Genomic DNA, 13,248 nt, shown 5'->3' on the forward strand with positions numbered 1-13,248 from the left:
TTTTCATACAATGAGGTGATATTCAAAGCTGCGAATCTCAAAGTTCTATAGAAAACATGCTCTCTAAAGGTCAAAATATCTTACTAGGATTGTCCGCAGGACCCTGTTCCTCTTCCAGGTAATATTCTATCTTTTTTAAGTCCTCTGGGGTAAATCTCCATTTGTTCTCAGCTGGTGGGGGCGGCACTTTGGGGCTGGATCGTTTCCGGGCAGGGCCAGGAGGAAGGGCCTGCTGGCAAGATGCAGGCAGGGAACCCGTAATCAGTCCTTCTGGGAATTTCTGAGCTAAGACTTTTAGACCTAGGTGTGGAAAAGCATCAGAAAGAGCAGCGTTAACATGGTGAGGCGAAGGCAAAACCTGGAAAGGCGGCTACATGTCTCCTAATCTTTGGTCTTCCAGGCCGAGCCAACATGAGGACGTGACATCTTAACTGCTTCACCATGAAGCAAATTACACCCGAAAATGTCGGTGGTTAGGCGGGATTCTGAGAATTCCACCAGAAATCCTTTGCCCCAGTCTTCAGCATTAAGGCTTTCTCACAGCAACAGCATTATTTCAGGAATTAAAAACATGTGCTGACGGAGCGAACGGAAGTTTCACAGAACTCCTGACCCCTTGCAGCCAGCATTGGTTTTCTCTCTTTCCAGAATTCTAAATTCTGAGTGTGGACAGGAAAAAGGTGACAGGGGAGGGGTTGAAGGGTTGTGAGTCCAGATTACCTGTGTGTTCAGTCCGAGGCAGAATACAGCCCACTCACCTCCGGAAAGCATGAAGAGGTTTTCAAACCCGCGCTCGCACATGGTGGTGGCCGCCTGGCTGGCCAGCCTCTCGTCATCGTCGTACAGAATGATGACCTTGCCATGGGCATTTTTCTAAGAGTCACAGGAGTTAAGGTTTGCCTGCACCAGACTACTGAGAAACCCCCACGGAACGAGGAACGGTCCAGGTTCACTTTCCTGAGTTCAGAGAGTGTCGGGCAAGCCCACTCTTTACCCCGCACACCAGCAGTCACTGGAATTTTCTTTCTTGTCATGGAAACCACACGAGCTGGTATTCTTTTTTTATAATCGATTATCACCCTGGTCCAAGACAGCAGCACTAGCTCCACACCTTACACCCCGTTAGGTCTTTTATCCTCACGGCCCTGGAAGGTATGACAATCTCCATTTCACAGGTGAGGAGATAGAAAACCTCTCTGTCCCATGTGTCCACTGCAGCCTTATTTATGATTGTAAAAAAAAAAAGAGACCCACCTAAAAGCCCATTAGAGAGGAAGAGTTTACTAAATCATAGTGTAGTACATAGTAAGATGAGACCATGTACTACACCAAAAATCGAGTTTATAAAGAGCCTGTTAGCACGGCGAAATACGCTGGACTCTGAACTGAGGAAAAAGTCAAAATACTAAATTATATCTATAGTATGATTTCTACTTTGTTACAAAGAATGCAGAGAAGACAACTGGAAATAAAATATGCAAAAAACATAATCAGAGTTGTTCAATTGTATGATTATCAATCTTTTTAATATTTTTCAGTGCTTAAATTATTTTCTATTTGTGTGATTTTTATGAGCAAAAAAAGAAAAATTTTAAGAAGGAAAAATTTAAAACAGACGGAAAAAAAATTTACTTCCTAAGTTTTACTTGGGAAAGCTTTCTGGGGGTAAAAAAAAGGTCTTAGGACTAACTCTCAACAGATCACAGCCTTTAACCTAATGTTTTTTGGCCCACTGCAGGATGGCTTGGAAGCATCTGGCAGGATGGTCAGGATACTCAGCAACAGCTAAGAATCCACATTCTAAAATATGCCAAGTAAGCTAATTAATATCAAAGGTCCTTTACAGAGGTTTTTTTCCTTGTAGCATGATTCATTATAACTTTGACTCTAACAGTCCTCAAACCACCCAACTCCTTAAAATGCAACAAAGGATACGTATTCAAGAATGTCATTTGAATAAGGATTCATTGTTCTAGACAGAGTTGCAATTGGGTAACTGTAAGCTGCAAAGAGAAGCAAAAGCTCAGGAAGTTTGTAGCTCTCTGTACAACTTGGCCCCAAATTCCTGGCTGGTTTAAAGTCTAAAAGTTCAAGGAAACATATTTGCAAAATCAATGAGCCATGAACTAAATACTTTTTTGAGAGGAGAGAAACAGGACACTATGAACAAAATAGGAAGCTTCCTGTCACCAATTCGGACGTGTAGCCCTGGGCCCCAGAGCCATCCGAGAATGTCCCCAGCCCCTCTCAGAGCATTATGGCAGAGCCAGCTTCTGGGTTCCCATGATGGCTCCGGCTGACGTAACACTTCCTTAACTGCTGACCCTGGCTCAGGCCTGCCTGGACTCCAGAACGGGCTCTGCTCTTGGGAGTGGGACACCAGAACATCTTCTCTCTCTTACCTCCGATAATGTGGCACTGCTGGTACGAGTCTCGGTCTCGCACATCTAGTAGCAGGAAGGGGCAGTCGGGGTAAGGTTTGTCTTTGGTGTTGGGCTCTGCTTTCTTCACTAGCCCTTTGTCTAGATCCAGTTCCCCAACACCACTGATGACGCTGCGGGTGAAAAGTAGGTCGGCAGAAACTAGTCAGGGGTGAGTGGCTTCAAGGTCAAACGTGTTTCTTCGGAATAGCAGAGAATGCTAGGTGTCTTTTCAAAGGACACTTCAAAGACAAAGGAAAATGGATATGGTGTCTCAGTTCTGCCTCTGAATGCACGGCCGCGTGGATTCCTATTCTCTCACACTTGACCCCGAGGAAGGGACCCATGTGTCCGTCCGCGCTCACCTTCAGAGAACACGTGTTAGGTCATGAGCACGGCTGAGGGGGCAGAAACCGTAGGGCACATGCCGCCTCCAGCAACAAGGACAGCATTCAGAGGAAGAAAGAGGCCAACAGTTAATCGAATGGGACTGTGAGGAGGGTATGAAAGCAGAGCAAAGGGGAAAGAATGAGGTTGGTAGGACAGGAAAAATGAAGGCTTTCTATGTACATTAGACGTAACATAAACCAACAACAACGTTTTAATGTGTCTCACCTATTTATACAGTGACCTATCCATACGTATTTGAACCTTAATGTTTTCAATAGTTATCTGTACTTACTGCCAGTTTACAGGTGACAGTGTCGAGGTTGAAGAGGCTTTAAATTTGGTGACATTCATATAATGAGATAGAGGAAACACTAGGATTAAATGAATGAGCTCGCTATCGACAGTTCTGTTTCTAAGGTCGCAAAACTGGTCGCCATATTAAGATTACATGCAAAATGTGGTAAAAAATACGAATTGAAGGCTTAAGAGGAGTGGGTGTTCTGAACAAAATGGCAAGGAGTGCAATAACTAGTGGAATAAGAAGAGGATGCCTTTCCCAGGCCAATATGAAGACGTGTGCCAGACCACACACTAGTACGTCCTGACGGCTCCTCTCCCCGCACGGCAAATCAGATCCTGCACTTAGACCTGATAAATGCTGTAAGTAGATGCCACAGAGTGCATATTTTATTGACCCAAAGGAGAAGAAGAAAATCTATTTCCTATGAAACCGCACCCTCAACGGAAATCTTATGGGTCTGTGTCGCTAATTCCAATTTTAGAGTTCTTGCGTAAAGTAGCTATAAAAAAATAATAGTGGTACTGGGGTGCCTGGGTGGCTCAGTTGGTTAAGTGGCTGCCTTCGGCTGGGGTCATGATCCCAGAGTCCGGAGATCGAGTCCCCCATTGGGCTCCCTGCTCAGCAGGGAGTCTGCTTCTCCCTCTCCCTCTGCCCCTCCCCCCACCCGTGTGCACACACTCTCTCTCTCAAATAAATAAATAAAATCTTTAAAAAAAAACAATGATACTGATAATAGCAATTCTTTCTCTAGCAGACCTAGTTTCTCTGGCCCAATTGTTTTGCTAGAAGAAGGGATGGTTGCATGCAGAATATCAGCACCATCTTATAATCCACACCTAATATCTGCAGAAAGTGTTGCATCATAGTCAACGCAGAAAGAAGGACCAGTCACGTGCAGTTTGAGAACTGACGCCAAAGGCTGCTTTCCTGCTCCCTCGCACCTGTGTAATATCAGAGCACGGGTATGGCACTCTAGTTTTCTTCTGATCCTAGACAGGGTAATTATAAGCTGCTGCAGACAGAAAAGGGGGCGGGAGTGGGAATCAAAAGATAGTAGTTTTAAGACTACATCCTACTAGCAAACCTGCATCCAGGAAGGCTGAGGATGATGGAATTAAGGAGTGAACATTAATGCCCTCTTATCAGTATATTCTTACCTTCACCAAGAGGCTGTGAAAAGATTCAGGCAGCGGCATTTATAGCAAGAGAAAAGGAGAAGGGCTGGGGTGAAAACGTGGGACTTGACTACTGCCACTCTGTTTCTACAGTGATTAAATCACGGCAACTGGCATCCAGGTGAGTATGAAGTAAAATGCAAGGGAAACAGGACTCCGATGAGCATACCTCTGCAGAGTCGAGCGGCTGGAGTCGCCGGCTCCCGCGCTGGTTATGAACTGCACGGGGCTTGGCGACGGCTCCCCGGGGCTCCCCTTTCCGTTGGTCCTGGCACCGATCTCCCCGTCGGGCTCTGACGTCACCGAAGAGTCATTGTCTAAGATTTGCAAAGGGATAAAGAAAAGCAGTTGACCTCCGAGTTTATTCACGTGTGCGGCAGTCCCGTTGGCATTAGGTCAAGACAAGGAAATCCTATCGCGATTATTAATTGTCCCGTTAAGTTCTCACATCTAAGGTCTCAAAATGTAGCCTGCGGACCCCCCAAGAGGCTCCGAGACCCTTTCAGGGGGACCCGCAAGGTCTCTTTTACTGTGTTGGTATTTGCACCAACGGTGTCAGAGCAAGGGGGGCTAAAACCGCGAGCGCCTGAGCAACGATGGGGCAGAGGCACCGAGTCTTGTTGGCGACGGTCGTAGTTTTCACCAGCATGAACGCACTCCATCAGTAAATACGGCAGTGACGTTTGAAACAGTCCCCCGACGGATCCATGATCATAATTCTATTAAATCTCATCTTCAGGTACACACCTTTTGAATATTCTGTGTGCTGAGATGGGGGGGGGGTCCGCATATAGCGAGTGGGCTCCACACCGAGATACCAGCATTGTCTCAAGGGAAAGTATTAGTGTGATTAGTGCTGCTTTTGCCCTGGACTCCATTTTTACTTGGAAGGAAAACTGACAGAAAAATTACAGTTACTTAGACTTGTGCATGTGGCAGACATTTTCTCAAAAATGATCTAAGCGAACTGTCATTTCAAGGAAAACAACTGATAGTATGTGGTGTAATGATTCAATTCTGAACAAAAATCAGAATTCTGGAAACTGCGCTCACCATCAGGAGCTTGACTGCCTCCCTGTACTCAATGACTTTTCTGATAAGGTAGGTGGTGAGATGATTAAATATGATTTCTTTTTGGATATTGCATAATGAATGAAATCTGTCAGTGTTTGGAAGAACTTCATAACTCGGTGAATCAATCTTTCCCAAATGACCAATGAATGATGTTATAAAACCGCACCTGGGTAAGAAGATGAATTCAAAGGACAAGACAGAGCAATGGGTTTAATGTAACAGAGTACGAAACATGCACTGATACGGTTTCAGAGTCCACATTACGACTAACATTTAAGAAGCTAAGTGTTGTCAAGTTTTGGTATAGTATCAAAGATATGTATCCACAATTATCTCAAAGGGCTATCGAAAGAGTCTCCCTTTTCCAACTACAGGTTCTGTGTGAGGCTGGATTTTCTTCATGTACTTCAACCCAAAGAGCATCCTGCAACAGACTGAATGCAGAAACCCTGAGAATCCGCTGTCGACTATTAAATCAGACATCAAGATTTACAAAAAAAATGTAAATGCCATGCTCAGTAAACTTTTTTTTGTTTGTTTTAGAAATACAGCTATTTTGCATAAAAATGTTATTTATGTTTGCAATGGGTTCAGTATCACTGTTTGTAAATGAAACAGTAAACACATATTTTTAACTTCTCAGTTAAAATTTTTAATATCTGAAATATTAATAGATATAATGCGCACAAATCAAAATTCTTTGAGGTCCTCAATTTAAGAGTGCGGAGGGAGACTGTACCAAAAAGTTTGAGAATTTGCTATTCTAACTGGTACAATGAGAGAAGAAATAGAAAGAAGAGGCCTGGTTATTAAAGAGTACTAACGTTTATTGTGCATATGATATATATACCTAGAAACTTCAGAAAAATCCTATGAGAATAAGTGAAATAAGTATGTGGTTAGATAAAAAAAAAAAAAAAGAAATACCAACAAACGACTTTTCTTATATGCCAATTAGAAAGGAATATGACGAGCATCTCCTTTACAGTAACAACTGCAAATATAAGATACGCTCTCCTCGAAAATAAGCCTATTAAGACATGTAAAGGACCTGTAAAAGCTTATGTCCTTTACAGGTCTTATAAAAATTTTACTTAAGAGACATTAAAGACAATCTGAATGAAGACAGTGATGTACTGTCACATTCCTGACTGGGTGACTAAAAGTGAAATGATGTTAATCCTTTCCACACTTAATTTTTAACCCTAATACAATCCCAATGGGATTTTTGAAAAGCGTAAAAGGATTTTAAAGATGAGAAGGAAAACAATTTATATATATATAAAATACTATTTATAAATATATAAAATATTATATGTATATAAATATTATATATTTATATAAAATATATACACACACACATACATACATATGGGTAACTTAGAGACTATGCCTTAGCGAATAGTAACATATATTGCAAAGATAAATGATCAAAACAATGCTGAACCACAAACCACAACAATGGAATATGAGAACACAGAAACAAACCCCAGAATATATATAAAAAGCTAATATACATGTTAAAGGTAACATCACAAACCAGCGCGTAAAGGGAGAACAACTGAATAAATGGTGGTGGGATATTGTGCCAACTATCTAGAAAAACAGAATTTAGAAAACCTCCTCACATCATATACCAAAATATTAACCTATAGATTGATGTAGGAAAACAAACAAACAACAAAACCACCAAGCAAGCTAATCGAAGAAAATACAGGTGAATAGTTTATCTTATTTTGGATTTTATGAGCCTAAGGCAATAAAAGAAAACACAACACGAAAGGCTAATAGATTTAATCTTGTAAAAATGCAAACCTTGTGTATGTCAAAAACCAACACGAAGAAAATTAAAAGCTGAGTAATAAATTAGGAAAAATATCTAGGACCTAGATGCATGTGAAAAGGTTAATATACTTAATTTACAGAGTTGTTTAATTAACTGGTGCTTTAATTGAAAAAAGATCCTGTGCACAAGGTAAAAATGCAAACAAAATAAAACTATTAATACTGAAAGGAAGTCCCTTCCCACAGCAGACCTGTAGGCCTTCAGGCCTCCCCTCCCAAGGGAACTACCCTCACAGATTTTCATCTCCTTCCAGAAATAAAACGACTACGGACTTTTGCATATATTTTATTTTTTCCCCTTTTCACATATCAGAAGAATGCCATTCATACTGTTCTACACTTTAGTTTTTTGTTTTGTTGTTGTTTTATTTTTACTTAATGATACAGCTTGAAAATTGTTCCAAATCATTAAGTAAAACTTTTTCTCATTCATTTTCAAGGCTGTACTGGTTTCCAATGTTTGAAGATATCCTAATACACAGAGCTTTCGCAAATCGGTAAAAGACGAACATTCCACGAGGAAAAAAAAATGGGGAAGGACATGTAATGTTCTCAGAAGAAGAAATAAGGATGACCAGTAAACACACACATACACAAAGCTCTATTTTATGATCAGAGAGATTCAAAGGAAAATTATCAGGTACCACTTTTCATCTATCAGATTGGCAAACATTTGCAAAAATCATAATTATTCAGCATTGCCTAGGATGAAGAGAAACAGGTCTTCTCATTTATTTGTTGGGAATGCAAACAGGAAGAACCATTCTGGAGATACTGTGGAATCAACATCGAGCATCTTAAAATGGTTCCACCCTTGGACCATCTGCCACAATTTATCTTCAGGGAATAAGAAGCACACAAAAGTTTATGTATTTACATTACAGCACTGTTTTATAAGAGTGAAAAATTAGGGAAACTGTAATGTCCGATAGGAGAATAATTAAATAAATTGTGGTATTTCCACAGGACAGGCATTATATGACAATACAACCTTCAAATGAAGCTTCTGAAGTCCATTTAATGACGCAGGATAGCATGCATGATAAAATGTTAATTTGAAACAACACAATTCAAAAGTATACACAAAGAGTATGGATTTGGGTGGGCAGCTAGATAGGGGGAAACTAGAGCCAATGTTAGCAAGGATTATTATTTTAACTTTATATATTTTTTGCAGTTTTCTAATTTTCTAGAAATACACTTTTAAGTCAGGGGAAAAAAACAATAAACATTACAAAAGGAGATTTTTTTATTCCTTCAAAAGTAGCCAATATGCATACAATCTGTTCTACAGGCATTCCTGAGTGAGTTATTATTCTGTGTAGAGCACTAGAAAAACACTAATATTACTCACACATTATGGTGTCCTACTTTACAAGAGCCTATTTTGCTGTGCAAATTCATCTCAGAAGAGAAAATTGCATGTGCCCATATGTTCCGGTGCTGCAACTGCAATGAATTAAAGGAACCAAATCCAGGTACTTATATAACCAGGTTAAAATTGGGAGTACTTCTATGAGGAGACTCAATTATCCCTGTTACAAAGAGCCCTTATTTCTCTGCCGTGTGAGAGGCATCTGTCAAAGATAAATTCCCATCTTTGTCAGATGCTCTTTATCCTCCCTAACAAAAACAAGCCCAGGGAGATGACAGTTAAGTTGCACAAAACCAGGGTTCGGACTTCCTGAGAAACTTGTCTTGAAATCAGAAGTCAAATTCCTGGCCTACATCAACCTTCACAGAACACGTTCCCCTGCAGTAAACAGCCGCACATTGATGGTTGAGTACCTCAGGGTAAAATAAAGACCTTAACTCTGTGTAGTCTTTTCCTGAGAGTACAACTAAGAGGTTTTATGTTTCCACTCGGCACTTCAGAAGGCAAACCCGGAGCTAGAAGCCTACCTTCCTACCCTTACCTCCAGCCCAGCGCCCATGCCTCTCCCCAACGGCCGCCAGGCCGGATGACGCAGTCCCCAAACTCGCTTGGAGCTTCTCGTTCTCCACATGCCTTTGCTCTGGTTGCAAGAACCTCACCCTTCACTTGCACCTGTTGGGATTCTACCCTCCTTTATGGCCCAGGTCAAAACCTTTAAGAGAGCCTACCTCAGTTTTCTAACTGGAAAGTACCTTTCCTTCCTCAGAACTCCCGTACCAAAGACACTGGTTGTTACTGGACACTCCTGGCTCTGTCTCCCGCCACCATTCCTTACTGGCTGTTATCACCTTGAGCAAGTAATTTAACTTCTGAGGCTTGGGCTTCTCATCTCTAAAGTGTACCTTCTAGGGTTTTTGATAAGATTAAGTAAGAAAACTTGAGGGAAGGACTTAGCAATATATATTCAACAAACAATGGCGTCTCTCCAGTCCTCCATTATGAATTTCTGCGCGTTCGTGATTTTGTGCTTCTGTTATCACACTCCTCAGCCGGCACTCACGGTGCACACACGGGGCTACCAGCTCCATGTAAGCAGAGCTGGGCGTTCTTCGTTTATAGTCTCCTAGCACCTAATACTGTGACCCGTGAGTATAGAGAAGGCACTAAAAATATTTGTTGGGAAAAAAGTAATCAGTATATTAAACACATCAAAAACATTTAAAACTACGAGTGTTAGAGCCAGAAAACCAGATGGCTTTTGAAAAGAAATAAGAATTAACAATTAAAGCACCAGACAGCATTTCTCGGAGAGTAACAATCTAATTACAAATAGATCCATCAAAGTCCCAATTCCCTGTGAACAGCACAGCCAAGGCGGACAGGGTGAGTACTTCAGTCAAACGGTCAATCGTTTACTTGCCCCACAACCTCAATTCTCATTACCTTCTAGCCTTTGAATCTCTTCAGCTGTCACTTCCAGTGTTTGATCAGATAGGGAAGCAACTTGGATGACCTGAGAGAAGAAAGAATGAAATGTACAGATGCATGTATGTTCGTCTTTAAACAGAGGCAGTTCTGTCTTTTATAAAAGATGCGCAAACATCAAACATCAAAGATCTCTTGGTTTAAGGAACTGTTAGTGTCCTGCATTGGAGACTAAATCTCCTTATTTTGGGAGGAGTAATCATACTGCAGATGATAGTTCCAGAAAAAAAAAATTCATTTAAAACATCACATACTAAACTTAAAAGACCAAAAGGACAATTTAGGACAAGAAAAGTGAATAAATAATCATGTATTTCAGTCTCAACACACGGTACTTACAATGACAGAATTGAATCAATAATTCTACATGCAATGAAGACATAAATGTAATTATGAATATATTTATCACAACACTGAATACCTACATACAGTTTTTAAAGCACTTTTCACTTAGGAGCTCAGCTCCTAAGACCCAAGACCCACCCTGAGGTACCTCAATGCTCGGGGGGCTAGAGAGACACTTCGTCCCTAATTTTCAAATGAAAGAAGAAAGTGACTTTCCCAAAACAAAACAGCCCATGGCAATCACCTGGTTTCACGGAGAAAAACGTCCAAACAATCCAGAGACCAGAAGTCGAGATTCTAAATATTAAATTAAAGCACGCAAGGAAAAACTATAGCCTAAACCTAAGTGTGATAATTTAAAGGTAGAATGTACACTTTGCTTTATAAAATTCTTATCAAGGAAGACTGTTCATACTACCCTTGAATGAGCACACACACCACACATCAATCCTCCCATAGGTGAAATGTAAAGAATCAGGAGAAACCCTTCTGCAAACACTACCCATCGTGGAATTTAGAAATACTCACATAAACCAGCACAAATTAGAGTCTTTACTCCAATGGAGAATCGTTAAACTTACCAGCTGGGCAAAGGTTGTAACTTTTAGTCTCTTGAAAAGCTCATCCTTTTTGTATCTATAATCTGAAAAGCAGGATAGGACAAATAATTTTCTAGTTATATTTTTCTTTCTTAGATTCTTTCTAGTTGTCAAGTTATATGGTGTGATTTTCAAGTTATTTATATGCTTTTACATATACTATCTCATATATGATCTTCACGGTATGGTCAAAATTAAGTGCCACACATTCTTATCACCTCTTTATCAACCCCTCTCTTTGGCTTTCCCGGTAGGAAGTTTAAATTTGAATTTACAAGCCATTCTTTTGTGTCTCTTGACTTTACCCCTCGCATTTATTCTCTCTGCTTACCATTTTTCCCTTTTACTCTGCCGTCTTTCTTTTGACCACTGTTGTACTGCACGCATTTTTGTAAGCTACTTTAAATCCTTTTCAGAACAAAGCAGGGAAAAACCGTCTGCAATTTGCAAATGAGGACAGAGACCCAGAGAAGCTCAGTTGCCCCAGGTCAAACAGCTGGTAAGACATTCACACCCTATTATCCTAACTCTGCCCTGAAGGGAGAACGGTTCTGTTCCTGAGGTTACAAATTATACTGGAGACACAGGGCAACACTCCCTGCCCCCCCCCCATGCTGGGCACAAAGTTATGCCTGGTCCCGATGATCTTTTCTATCAGTTTCTCTGCAAACTCCACTTCAGTAAAAATCCACCTGCTCAGTGTTCCAAGATGAAAAATTTCCTGAGATCCGTCGTGCAGCAGTGTCACATTTAAAAATGGTGAAGACGGTGAATTTTATGTTCTGTGGAGGTTTTTTTACCACAATTTAAAAAAATCATCCTGAAACATCAATATTTATTCAGCGCCATCTTGACCGTCCTGAGACATGGGGACACTTCTGCACCTGTTAACAGTTCTTCTTATCACATTGAACAGTCTTTTAAAATTTAGCCGATCTCCCTTGACCTCGCATCTGTCCCACAGAGGCATGCTAAAAATTAGCTTCCTTAAAATTTCCTGAAGATGATGGCCAATTCTGAAGAGTTTTCAAAATCAAACTCCCACCCACCCTTACACTGCACTTCCCTCCTACATTTTCATCTTGGCGCCCATGATTCCTTAGGTACTTCCTCATTATTTCCGAATCACTAAAGGTTAGGTGGATAATTACTATGGCCTTCACAGTATAGAAGTCGCATAAACCGAGACTCCTAGCAACAAAGGAAAGGATTAAAGGCATTTAAAATTATTTACCTGGTGTTACTAATCATTTCCATGAATTTTCCAAAAACCAACACAGAACGGAGTCTTTGGAGGATAACGTTAGCTTGGTGGACCGTAACCCCTTACGACTCAGAGTCAGGAAATAACAGGGCTTTAAAAACTAGATTTCTGTCAATATATCGAGACGCTTTGTTACAAAGGATTCAAACTTCTCTGTTCTCAGATGTCTCAAGGAAGCCATGTGGCTAATAACTAACCATTACTTCTAGAAAATTCTCAGAATAGCTTCTTCTGGATACAATAAGGTAACAAACCTAGATGCAAAGGAGCTTCTAAGAACGGCCAAGATGCAGACCCAAGGGGCTGGGCAGAAGCTTTCAAAAGTGCACATGAATAACTACAGTCTCCTCTCAATTGCCAACAATCTGCCCACCAAAAGTCGTTTATATAAATCACAATGGCAATAAATCAGCCAATAAAAAGAGTCAATGGCTTTCAAGTAGTTTCCACTGTGGCATTTCTCCACTGATATTCTTTTGGGATGGTTACAGAGTTTGAAATACTTCTCCACTTCTTCACATTCCCAGTACAAAATGCACACATTCAAATCCCCTTTGACTAAGTAGAAATGATCTCAAACAAAAAACAGGCTCTACTATAGTCTACTGACTGGCATTTCTAGCATCCTCTCACAGGCGCTAGGCATCCCGCTGCACATTCGAGTCTGAACTCTACATACCTGGTTCTTGTTTAGAAGGACAGCCATCATTAGGACTTTCTGACATTATTACTCAGAGATAAAAGATCAAACTAGACGTTTTACTAGTGAGTTTTAAAGTTTATAAAAAAGGATGACTTGGAAAGTCCTGTCGGTCTGTCCTTGCAAGGGCGACCAGAGCTTTAAGAATGGAAGCTTCTGCTACTGTCGCTTCTCCCAAACCCTGGGACGGAGACAAAAAATCCTAGTTTCAGATACGTTATCAAGTTTTGCTTCTCCGGTAAGTCTGGAGTCCCAGTCTGGCTCTCTCGAGTTAC

The 13,248-nt window shown here is 40.8% G+C and overlaps 1 protein-coding gene across 1 annotated transcript in view; it reads right to left on the minus strand.

The window, feature by feature from the left end:
• The window catches only part of CEP41 (centrosomal protein 41), a 54,195-nt gene that overhangs the window by 9,831 nt on the left and 31,116 nt on the right, over nt 1–13,248 (minus strand). The window contains exons 4-10 of the mRNA XM_011230405.3: nt 10,992–11,053; nt 10,024–10,093; nt 4,456–4,603; nt 2,403–2,554; nt 1,936–2,003; nt 759–873; nt 85–300 (exon numbers count right to left, since the gene is read on the minus strand). Coding sequence (XP_011228707.1) covers nt 85–300; nt 759–873; nt 1,936–2,003; nt 2,403–2,554; nt 4,456–4,603; nt 10,024–10,093; nt 10,992–11,053 — 831 coding nt within the window. The remainder of the gene's footprint in view (nt 1–84; nt 301–758; nt 874–1,935; nt 2,004–2,402; nt 2,555–4,455; nt 4,604–10,023; nt 10,094–10,991; nt 11,054–13,248) is intronic.

The sequence above is a fragment of the Ailuropoda melanoleuca genome, chromosome 1, assembly GCF_002007445.2.
Source record: "Ailuropoda melanoleuca isolate Jingjing chromosome 1, ASM200744v2, whole genome shotgun sequence".
Lineage (NCBI taxonomy): Eukaryota > Metazoa > Chordata > Mammalia > Carnivora > Ursidae > Ailuropoda > Ailuropoda melanoleuca.